This window comes from Coffea eugenioides, unplaced genomic scaffold, assembly GCF_003713205.1.
Source record: "Coffea eugenioides isolate CCC68of unplaced genomic scaffold, Ceug_1.0 ScVebR1_2691;HRSCAF=3765, whole genome shotgun sequence".
Lineage (NCBI taxonomy): Eukaryota > Viridiplantae > Streptophyta > Magnoliopsida > Gentianales > Rubiaceae > Coffea > Coffea eugenioides.
This window is the reverse complement of record NW_020863201.1, coordinates 14,157-26,389: the sequence shown is the minus strand read 5'-3', so window position 1 is coordinate 26,389 and position 12,233 is coordinate 14,157. Positions and strand designations below refer to the sequence as shown.

The 12,233-nt window shown below is 33.7% G+C and overlaps 2 protein-coding genes across 2 annotated transcripts; both read left to right on the top strand.

Annotated features, from left to right (window-relative positions):
• The first annotated feature begins 4,080 nt into the window (after nucleotides 1-4,080).
• LOC113757068 (transcription factor MYB15-like) lies at nucleotides 4,081-5,316 on the top strand. The gene is made up of 3 exons (XM_027300474.1): nucleotides 4,081-4,255; nucleotides 4,412-4,541; nucleotides 4,691-5,316. Exons 1-3 carry the CDS (start codon nucleotides 4,123-4,125, stop codon nucleotides 5,163-5,165), a joined length of 738 nt encoding a protein of 245 aa, XP_027156275.1. The 5' UTR covers nucleotides 4,081-4,122; the 3' UTR covers nucleotides 5,166-5,316.
• A 4,290-nt stretch (nucleotides 5,317-9,606) lies between these two features.
• On the top strand, nucleotides 9,607-11,342 carry LOC113757067 (transcription factor MYB14-like). Its single transcript, XM_027300473.1, has 2 exons — nucleotides 9,607-9,632; nucleotides 10,883-11,342. Exons 1-2 carry the CDS (start codon nucleotides 9,607-9,609, stop codon nucleotides 11,340-11,342), a joined length of 486 nt encoding a protein of 161 aa, XP_027156274.1.
• Nucleotides 11,343-12,233: the final 891 nt, after the last annotated feature.

The following is a 12,233-nucleotide window of genomic DNA, read 5'->3' as shown; positions in this document are numbered from 1 at the left end:
CTCCCAATCACATCAAAATTACGTTGAGTAGAATAAAAGTAATTGCTTGGACTCATGAAGCCCAATCCAGGTGTCGCATTTAAGAGATTTGAAACCAAAATATTAGGTTTTTTTTTTTTTACTATTCCAAATAGAAATAGCAAATATCAAGTTGACAATGTTATGCGGTTAAAGTTCAAATTGATAAATAAAGAAAGTGACCGCACCCTTTATTCTCCTACTTTATCTCTTGTCCCTTAATCTAACAAATCCCACCCTCTATTTTTTAAAAAAAATTTCCAATAAAAAGAAGGATGGAATTTAAAAAGACGAGAAAGGAAAAAAAAAATTTTAACCCAAAATCTTTACGTCCTAAAATTTCAACCTCGACCATTATATCCTCTAATTTGTTATAAAGGACTTGGCAATTTTCACTCGCATTTTTGCGATTTTTACTGGTATTGTTCATCAATAGTATTCCAAATACTCTCCCAAGAAGTGTTTAGTGCTCATTGTCTAACTTTGCCAATGGTATGCAATACTCCTAGCGCATCAAAAGCTGTCTGAACTTCAGTTTCAAACGTCTACAAGTACCTCGCTAGCTTGTGAGCACTTTGAAAACTTGAATTTTCACATTAAGCTCCTTAATCAAAATTCTTCAAAGATCATGGCGTAGTTTTACCTTTTCTATGTTTCGATCAACGTAGTGCTATTAATTTATAAATAAGGAAAAGCATGGCCATGAATATGTTAATCAAAAAACATTCAACATCATTTGCCCTCGTCTCTTTGCCAGCTTTTATCCAGCCTCCTTTTACTACTTGTATGGTGGTTGGACAGAACTATGTTCACAACTAAAAGTAAACTTTGACGTTCCAAGCTTCACACATGCATCAGCATCATATGTTCTTGTTAATTCAGAGATGTATCTCCCGTATATGTTGGTTGACAGTTAATTACTCACATTTGACTGCCAAATTCTAGGGGACTACTGTCTTGTCAACTGAGCTGCTAAACCTCATTTCATCGTGAAGTCCCTTCATAAATTGATTTACCGAGCCAGCTATCTCAACTATCCAGAAACGCATACCATTTTACCTAAGATATATTGACGCACGTACTATAGGAGAATTAAGCATCTAAAGCCTGAATTGTAAAGATTAAAGTTGGGTGGCAGTATGTTAAAAAAAAGAAAAATTGGGTGGTATTCATAAAGAGATTTGTTATCTTAAATTTGACCAAAAAATAAAAAAGAAAACGTGTTCTGATTTTGAAAAATCAATCGGAATGTAGGGAATTTGAGATTGACAATTCCTAGCGATGGCAACGGCAATTTCTCTCGCTGTATATGATGATGGAACCATAAAATTCGATAGTTTTTCTCCCGCGTCACTTTCGCATGCTCTTTCTTCGTTGTTTTCTTTTCTGATAACATTTTTTAAGTTTGAAGGATAAGGACATCTCTTCCATTTCCAAATGACTTTCTTGGAAAGTCACCATTGTCCAAAATCAAGCACAAATCTTGAGATTTTAATTATCTAATATTCGTAGGAAACTCCTTGAATGATGCATGATTGTTCAACCCTTTATTTTTATTTTATTTTTATTTTTTACTTTTAGTTCACACCTTGTGGTTGAATAATTTATGTTCTGTCTGTTTCGTAATTGATCAGAGAGAGTTCACACTGTCTATTTCCCGCACATGATGTGTTCCAACATTGCTCTTCAATAAGTGGGTTTTTTTTTTTTTTTTGAGAAAACTAATCTAATTATTATTCAAAATTACAAAGATAGTCCAACTTTTCGAAAGCTTCCCAAAATAAGGTCCTTGCGACTTGGGAGTACTAGCTCGGGTTGTGTCATGAGTTATTAGCTTTACATATTAGATCCTCATCCTTTGTTCGTTTAATCTTACATCTTGTGAGTTGATATTTATACTTAGTTTGCATGTTTAACAATCTTTTATTTTTGTTGTCAACCTTATATTTTGTTCGCCTTATTGTACGTAATATGATTCAATACTTACATTCTATTCATACGTTTGTACATCATATGATTTTCATTCTTGCATTTGGTACTTAGAATTGAGAAGATGTCCTTTGGGGCTTACAACTTATTTATTGGGGTGGGATTTCTTTCCAAAAGAACACAATTTGACACTTTATAATTAGCTCATTTTGTTTATACATTACAATCCGCTAGTGGAGGTAATTTTCGCAATTACAATGTCCATTGAAGTCTTCTACTCCAAGTTGGATTATCTTTATAATTTCAAATAAAATTTGAGGTCATCATTGCAAAAAGCCCATCAAAAAGTAATATTAAAACTATTTCCCTTTTTGAATTTCCTGATCCAATGTAACCACGCCGATGACGTTTACTTGCTGACGACACATACAACATGTCAAATTTAAGTTAAAATTCATTTTACTCTACTCTTATCAATTTCGTCCTATTTTAAATTAAAAAAAAATGTACCTCCCTAAGATACTTCCGCAATTTGCTGATGCAAGGTCCTCATATCATTTGATTTGCTTTTGGAATTTCTGAAGCAAAAGGTGATATTTTTGTTTTAAAAAATGGGTAAAGCCAAACCATAGTCAAAAAAAGCAGCTCATTGAATATGTAATATACGCACTTGTTCTCTTACTTCAAGAAAGGACAATTATGTGATTATGATGTTGTGCACCATCACTAATCAAAATCAAATCACTTTAGGCCAACTAAGTTCTTAGTTCCCGGATAAGCCTAAGTCATGAATCATGAATGGTATTTTCTCACTAAAATTTGCATAATTGTCTATAAATGTCACTTTCTAAGTTGCCCTGATCATCAGGTGTGGTCTTAGCCCTCTGAAGTCAGAATACTGGTGTATACATGGAATGGAAGCCAGGGAGAAACATCATGTACTTCTTGTGTGTATATAAACTAGGTCTATCTTTACGCGTATTCAACATGCATGATTGTAATTAGTTTATGTGGATGCTATAATGCTACACGTGCATGAAAGATATAAGTGCATTAATTACTAGAATAACTACACAACTTATATAGTGGAAAATTATTCTCACAGAGGATATACAGATTGAGTAATAAAAGGGATTATCAAATCCCTTTTATTTCATGATCAGTACTGTTAATATAACGAACGCATAAGCCAATTTACTGGTGAATTTAGAAAATTACCAGTAGTTCTTGTTAATTAGCGTTCAGATTCTTTTTCAAGATGTGAACCCAAGTTCTCCAAAGATATGAAAAATCATCCTGGAATTCATAAGAAAATAGAATGTTGAATTGCCATGTTACACCTTGTACAGTAAGAGGCTGAAAATCCCATCACTATTTTGTGACTTCAAAGCTTGCTAGTTACATCCTTACTCCAAGCACTCTACTGTCAGAGAGGTTGAAATTTTAAACCTTCACACTAGCTACCACTTCCTCCAAGAGCAACAAATAAACTAATTCCAAGTAAAAAGTGAAGAATATATGAAGACCTCCTTTTTCCAATGATTACCGGAGATAATGAAATGTAAGTTATTTTGATACTCATGCATTAACACAAATTAAAAGACTTGGAGAAAATGGATGTAAATACTCAAACTATCCTTAAAAGAGGAATACAAACCTAACCACCATAACATATATTAGTAGAATTGCATGTATAAAAAAGAGTTTGTGTTATCCAATCTAGCAACATCTTTAATTTAATCTACCAATATTTTAGAAAACCCTCAAAATTTTAAACTATATAAAACAAATCTTCGAGATCTAATCTATATTTGAAGTCCACTTAGCCATGTTTCTGTCTATCATTATTGTTATTATTATCATTATATTGGTCGGTTCAGACACTTAGCCATTTTTCATTGCTTGACCAATTAGAACTTTTGGGAAACCTCCTGCGACCTACTTGAATATTATCAATTACTCATGAGGTCTAACCCATGTGGACAAAAAACACGTTTTATCATCTGAATAATTTATACATTTGAGCACGTTTCTAATTCCAAGTCTTTGTGGCTATCTACTGATATATATACTGATTACTGACATTTGCACAAGCTCACTTCACTTCCCTCATTAAAAGCAGATCAATAGTTTCTGAGAGTGGCTGAGAAAGATACAAGGCAGTAGAGAAGCAAAATGGTGAGAGCCCCATCAGTTGACAAAAATGGAATGAAGAAAGGGGCATGGAGTGAAGAAGAAGACAACAAGCTGAGAGCCTATGTTCTGAGATATGGCCATTGGAACTGGCGGCAGCTGCCTAAATTTGCCGGTAAGCAGCTCAGGATATTTTGTTCCTCAAAATTAATATGTATTTTATCAGTCTAACAAAGACAACAGATAACAGCTAGCTACTGTTCTTGTTTGCAAATTTTCTGGTCTGATTCTGGATTATATGCTTCTCTTACGAAATTAAGGTGTCTTTCAGGTCTATCTAGGTGTGGCAAAAGTTGCAGACTGAGATGGATGAATTACCTGAAGCCTGGTGTTAGAAGAGGCAAGTATACCATCGAAGAGGAGGGTCTAATAATCAAATTACATGAACAATATGGGAACAGGTATGAAGTTAAAGTCGTTTTTCTAGCAAGTCTTGCCATGATTTTAGGGCTAAAATTCGTCTCAACATCCAATGTATGGCTGTTGAGACTGAAATGATGTATAGGTAATCGAATTTAGTACTAACTCCATTGTATTTTCCCTATCACAGATGGTCAACCATTGCAGCAAAATTACCGGCAAGAACGGATAATGATATAAAAAATCACTGGCACACTCACCTCAAAAAGCGCTACAAAGAAAGTCCAATTTGTGAAGGATCCCAGCATATAGATGATGCAGATCAAAATGAGCAATCTTCTGCAATGTTTACATCTGGTTCCAGTACTGATCAAAAGACAGAAGTGGATCCAACAACTTCTGCTGCTGATTCTCTTGATGCTTATACGGATATCTCTTCCCTAAGCTGTGATTCCACACTTTTTGATGGTGCAGACTGGGCTGCAGATGATAGCAACAGTTCAGTGGAATCATTGACTGAACCCCTTGAGAGTTTTTGGACTGAACCCTTTGCCTTGGATACATCGTTTAACAACTGGTTACCATCTATGGAGGAGGAATTCATGCACCCTTTCTCCTCTTTTCTTGATGATAGTTTTGATTGGTTCCACGAATTCAATCAATAAAAGCGGGATAATTAGATATCTGAAGGATTACCAATGTGTAACTACTCCATAGATAGATCACAGTGGCCTTAAGATCAAGGACATTGAAGAAAAATAGCTTACTGTACATTACTATAAAGATTAGATCCTTATCTTTGGCAAAATTGCAAAAAGCCCCCTGAGATATAACTTATTTGTGATTTACCCTTTAAACTGTCATTCCTAGCAATTTACTGCCTTGGACTTCTGTTGTGCCACATTAATCAATTAATTGGGAGAAGCCATGGTGACAATAAAACTTGTACAAACATGTTATAAAGGTTCCCGAGCACCATTCCCCTCTCTTATCACTTTTTTTTGAATTTACTTGCAGAAAATCACCAATTATTTCTAATTTGTGTTGACCAATCTGCGTATGAGTTTGTAGAATAATAACTCTTTTCCCCATATTTTGCACTTTAGTTATTGTTGTTCAATCAAGAAGGCCTTAATTTAGTAGTTAAGATTAACCCTTCATGATTTAGAGATTTTGGATTCTAATCCCTTTTCCCCTCCTCATTTATTAAATCCCATCTCTTTCCTACTAGATGCAATTAAATAAAAAAAAAAAAAGTCATTGTTGTTGACAACGAGACATAGCTGTTTCATAAATATGGCATGAATTCAAAATTTATTGACACGGATTTAGGTAGATAAATATATTAACTATCGTGAGTTTAGAGTTGGAATTAAAATCTGATAGTTACATAAGGGTATATAGTTTAGGAGTATATGGTAATTTTAAGTAACTGGTAATGATAAAAGAGTTTGTCATTTATATATCACGAGTGAAAAACAGTTCTTTGCAGTTTGCATGAAAGTTAAAACAGATTCTATTGCACAAGAAAAGTTATGTGTCAAATTTTCTTAATTAAGCTATTTCTCCCAAATTGCTACTTACGTTTATAATTAATCATCACTAGAAGAGCAAAATATATCTACTTAATTGAGCACTGGATTATATTATAAGTAACACAAAAGCGCAAAAAAGAAGAATTTGGCATTGTTAATATTTCCTTTCTCTTTCGGTGACTTATCCGGTTAACTTCAACCTGTTACATCCAAGCATCCTGGGAAGGACAATTGTCATAAGCAAAAGGAAACTTTGACGTCCAAGCTAGCTAAATAATGGTCAAATATTTTGGGGTCAGTCGTTCGCCTTTGTAGACCGGGTATATGATGTTTTGGATGAATAGCATGTATATGGGTTGTAATTTACGGGGTTATCTTTAGAATGGCCATCTGTGGCTATAATTTTGATATATTACCATCTATCGCTTTTCGTTGTTCAATTCATTTTGTTCGTTCTTATGAAAGGGGCAAATGATAACTCATATAATATCTCATTTTCCTGTTGTTATACATCCATCACTCGTTTACAATAATGACTCATATAATAGCTAAATGATTGTCCGTTTTAAGTTAGGAGTACCAAGACTTGCATATATTGGCTGTGTAAACAGAGGAAGAAGTATTTATTTTGCCTAAATAAGTTTTGAGTAGAAACCTAGGTCTTTCTTTTCATGTACGATTTCATCCAACAATTTCTTTTTTTTTTTTTTTTGGGTTTTTTCATACAAGAATCTTGAATGTATCACTATGAGATTTTAGGAACATTATGGGTGGTACAATAATCTCAACAGGTTAAAAAGCATCTTCAAGAACTTTTCTTTGAGGAGAAAAACTTATTGGAATTGAATCAGTAAGTTCTCCTTTTGCATAGGTTTTATCATCAGCTAGCACACCTTTTGTAACTATTCATCATGTTTCTTGAATTAGATCATTGATCAAGATTCCATTAGGAAACATGTAAACAATTTTAAATTTTCAATAATTAGTTGTATGAACTTGAATAATGCTCACATTGTTAAGAAATAGTTTGCTACCGCAATTAGCGGACCACTGCAACAGATTCCTTGCATTGGACCATCTCAGATGTGTGGGAATCCAAAAAATTTATTGTCGGGAGCCATGAATTTTATAATTATCGATCTCCTCCTCTTTTGTTAGCCCTCTGCAACCTAATGAATGGTGTTCAGATTCACTGACTATTCAGACTCTTTGGCAATATGCTGATCTAAAATTGTTTAATACAGCCTCATATTCATTCATGCACTAGTTCATGTTGTACTTTCCTTCAGCCCAAAACCAACCATTTATATATACATTGACAGGGGGAAAATATGACAAAATAAAAAAAAATTCCAAAAGAAAAAATGAAAAATATTTTTCAAGTGAACATCTTCTGATGTGTGTCATTTTTAAAGATGTAAATGACTATTAAGACGAAGTGAAATGAGGGAGAGTTTTAAAGAAGTGATCTAGAAAACTCAGAGACCTTGATTCCTCAATTCTAATTTTACACTTGTTCAAATCAATAAATAAACTTGTAACGAGTTTAAATAGACTCACAAACTTAAAATCGTTTCTACCTATAGGCGTTTAAATATGGAGGTTCTGATGTCAAGTCTTCTTGGTGATCAGATCCCTATTTCGTACAACTCCAAGAGCTCGATCCTTCCCATTCTCATTTCCTCCTGGTGGAACTTAATTTTCAAGACGTTAAGATGGGTTTTTTCACATGAAGACTTTTAGCTAAATTATGCCCTTTTTAGTTTAAGGTAGAAGATGTTTTGAGATTGGCTTGATAGACTTTGGCTCTTTCTTTTAATTATTTTGAGCTGAAAAAACTTCCTGTGAGAAACAACCAGCAATATGCTTTTGAATATTGCTTTTACCATGTCAAAACATACTAAATCAAACTTTAAAAAAAATTCTAAAGGTATATGTATTAATCTCTCCTACATAGTGTAATAAACTTTTTACATTAATTGCAACTATGGATGTATGATATATAACTTCAATTAAGTTTGAATTTTATTTTTTACACATATACCATACATCTATAATGGTTACTATAAAAAAAACAAAAGAAAATATTTATGTAACTACAATGTAGGACATGTTAATCCAATACAAATATGATTTTCTTTTTTACAATAGATTCTCAGTAATTATCTCGTTCATAATCAACTTAACTAAAGTAAAACGTATTGTAAATAAGCAATTATCTCCCATTGCACGTGCAATTAAGGTAGGGTATATTTCACTTTAACCCTTAAAATGTAAACATATACTCACTCTAGTTCTTAAATTTTAATTTTTGACACTTTATCCTCTAGAATATAAAATTCATCCAACTTTAGTCTTTAAACTTCACTTTTAGATACTTTATCTCTTAAAGTATAAAATCCATCTTACTTTAGTACTTAAATTTTAAACCTCACTTGCTCACTATTCGGTAGAATAGATTTCATTTTCATGCTTTAGAGAGTAAAGTATTGAAAATTAAAGTTCAAAAACCAAAGTAGGATGAATTTTATACTTCAACGAATAAAGTATCCAAAATTTAAATTTAAATACTAAAGTGAAAGTGTGGCTATAATTAAGGGTTCAAAGTCAAGTTTAGCCAATTAGGGTAAGAAATATCCTTCCACCTGAAGGGATCGCAACTTGTATTAAGGAATACACCATCGTGGACAAAAAAACACGTTTTATGGCCTTAACAAATTTTTTTAATTAACTTTGAACACGTTTTATTTCCCCAGAGCTTCTGGTACAATATATATAGTGATATTTTGCACTAGTAATTTCTTTAAAAGTGGATGATGAGAAAGCCAGAGACTAAGACAGAATCAGCAACATGGTAAGATCCTCAAGAATTGACAAAAACGGATTAAAGGAAGGTGCATGGAATGAAGAAGAAGACAATAAGTTAAGGGCCTACGTTCTGAGATATGGCCATTGGAATTGGCGCCAGCTGCCTAAGTTCGCTGGTCAGGATTACTCAAGAAATGAGGCTATAACTTCTTTCTAGTCCTCCTCCTCCTCCTCCTCCTCCTTTTCTGCCTGGCCGCTATAACCAACATCTCTTTCTCTTCCTAATTTTTTCAAGTGATATTTCTCCTTCTAACACTCCTAATTTTTTCGAGTGACTTGAAAAGCACACAAAAGAGAAACGTAGTAGTCAAATTTTTCTTGTACTTAAAAAAAATAGTATAATCCCAAAAAAGGAGTGATATACTATAAGTAATAGTCTATTTACCAGAGTAGATCACGTTGTGTTGACCCACGTTAAATCTTATGGAGGTGAATCAAATTAAATTTTATGTGTCATTTACCTTTCATACTTGTGACTTATTTATCATTAAATTGTTGTGTTCTTGATGTCTCAATAGTAATTTATTTCGCGCTTGGATTCCAACAAACTGATATTAGAGCGGGGTTAGTAGTTGGATCATGGTTGACTATTGAGATCAAGTGGATTGGTAACTGTTACTAATTGAACAATTTAATGAGTAGTATCCTTATTTCAAGGGTTTGACAAGAAGCATTGAAAGTAAAGGATGAGAAGTTAGAAAGTATGGAGATACTTAACGGTGGATCTAGGTAAGTGATTCAAAAGTCAAGAAAAAGGTGAAGTCCATTATCCATTTTGGACATGAACTGATGGAGACATTCTCACAACTTCAACGGTTGATATTTCATGTCGGATGGTTCTTAGATTCGAATTATATTTTTTAGGTGGTATGGCATGTGTTCTAAAGAAATAAAGGGATCTAATTTCCAAACGAAGAAGACTTTGATAGTTATGAGTTTTATATTGTAGGTGGAGTCTTAGAAACCACACATGGCAAAACAGTCTTGAGAATAGGAAGAAGTATGGTAATTTTACCACTTGATTGATTCAATGATTAGAGTTAAAGCTCACAAAAAGGGATCTCGAGTTACAATTAGTAGTGAGAAGAAATGTTACGAAGGGAGATGGTGAATTAAAACACCTTCTTATGAGTCAACTGGATGTTGAATTTAGGGTAACTACACATGCTTATTTGCCAATTGAATCAATTGAATATCAGGAGGGTGTTGATTTAGATGTATAGTTTGGTACCATATTATTTGGTAGTTAAAAACAAGTGGTTGCTAAAAGAAATATTTGTCAATGTGGAAATTTGTTAGGAAATTAATTTAATTTCTTTTATGCAAATTTCTTGTTTTATGTGCAAGTAATTGGTTTCCCAATTATTTAGTTATTTGAAGTAGTTGCCAAGTTATTTTCTATTTTGTTTAGGATTTAGAAGTTATTTCTTATTCTGTAGAAATCTAGGAATTAGCATTGATTTCTTATTGTTATTTGGTTTTTGGCCAAATAATATTCTCTATAAATAGGTGGGTTGACATGCTTTAAAGTACCACACAAGAACACACAAGGGTGACATGTAGTTTTATGTACAGGGTATGAGAAAGGATTATTGGGAGATGAAAAATGGTATATAAGGGTTAGATTTCGATTCAAATTGTATTTTTATATAAGGTTTTCCTTTCATAATAAAAAACAGATTTTCTCTCTTTGGACGTAGGATCAATGATGGAGTCGAATCACGTTAAATCTTGTGTGTCATTTATCATTCATATTTGTGGCTTGTTTGTCATTAAATTATTGTGTACTTGATTTCTTAATAGTAGTTTATTCTGAGCTTGGATCCCAACAAGATCTAATCATCAAACTACATGAACAATTCGGGAATAGGTATGATTTTTTACTAACATTACTTTAGTAATTCTTGTCGTGCTTTAGGGCTAAAAAGATGTTTAGGTCATACTAATTACTCACTGTAGTGATGTTTTTCCTACTACAGATGGTCAGCCATTGCTTGGAAGCTACCAGGAAGAACAGATAATGAAGTCAAAATTTATTGGCATGGTCGTCTTAGTAAACGCTTGAATCAAGTTCATACATTAACTGAAATCATCATGGAAAAAACTAGTGAAAAATCACAGCATGTGGTGCAAGGTGATCATCAACTCAAGCAATCTCCGGCAATGTCTGCTTATGATTCCAACCAAAAGAGAGAAATGGGGCCTAATATTGCCGCTGCAGCTGCACCTCTTGCTTGCAGTGAATTGTGCTCCATTAGAAGCTCTGATTCCACACTTTCTGATAGCAACATTTCAGTGGACTATCCATTTACTGAACCCTTCGAGAGTTTTTGGACGCAAATCTTTGACTTGGATACTTCAAATAAAGATAATGCTCATTGGTTAATTACCGCCACTGGAGGAAGAATTTGCCTACTCTTTCTGGTCTTTTGTTCATGATGGTGTGGATTGGTTCCAAGAACAGATAATACTACATAGCAGTATCTCAAAGATTGTCACTTTTAGCTTGGTACGGCCCTTTAAAAAACTTTTTTTGAGGGTAATTATTCCAAATTTTTGTAGTGTACTACAAATAAGATACAAATCTTCGAGTTTGATGAACATTGTGTTTGGAAATAAAAGGCAGTATGCATGTGTAATTTGTTGAGAGTGGGACGAGAATATATGGATTTCTAGAATCAACAAGCGTAACATTGTTAATGAGACAAAAATCCTATGATACCATGATGCTAGAAGTATTACACTTTAGTGATAGACTACTTTTTTTTTCATATTGAATCTTGCTATCATGCTTTTTTTTTTTATTAATAGGGTTCAGACCCTAATTTTTATTAAAATAGCAACAGAAATAAATACACGGGGAGTTTAGATGGATCTAATTTTCCGGATTGAAGGCATCCCTAATCTATCCAGACGAATTGCCCCATGAGCCAATGGTGGGAATGTATTGAAAGCCTCATATGTCTTGACTTGATGTTGTGGATGAGATACGCCAACATTGGACAATGCATCAGCAATTGTATTAGCCTCCCTGTAACAGTGCGTAAAACGATCCGGATCTTTCACGAACCTCCTAATCTACCTTACCTCTCGTCGAATGTGCTAGGGGCAATGAATGCGATGCTGAAGAATTCCAACTAATACCAAAGAATCAGATTGCACATATAGATTTACAAAACCCCTATGTACACATATTTGAAGACCAAGAAGGAGTGCTCGAGCCTCTGCACGGAGACATGTAGTTTCTCCAAGATATGCCGAGAAACCTATCAGGGACATGCCCTTTAAATCCCGAAGAACCCCGCCACCTCCACCCAATCCTGGATTACC

Bases quoted from the DNA above. Each gene is read 5' to 3' on its own strand.
- LOC113757068 (XM_027300474.1), top strand. From the start codon at position 4,123: ATGGTGAGAGCCCCATCAGTTGACAAAAATGGAATGAAGAAAGGGGCA. The intron at 4,256-4,411 runs GTAAGCAGCTCA...GGTGTCTTTCAG, and splicing joins GCAGCTGCCTAAATTTGCCG to GTCTATCTAGGTGTGGCAAA. The intron at 4,542-4,690 runs GTATGAAGTTAA...TCCCTATCACAG, and splicing joins CATGAACAATATGGGAACAG to ATGGTCAACCATTGCAGCAA.
- LOC113757067 (XM_027300473.1), top strand. From the start codon at position 9,607: ATGGAGATACTTAACGGTGGATCTAG. The intron at 9,633-10,882 runs GTAAGTGATTCA...TTCCTACTACAG, and splicing joins ATACTTAACGGTGGATCTAG to ATGGTCAGCCATTGCTTGGA.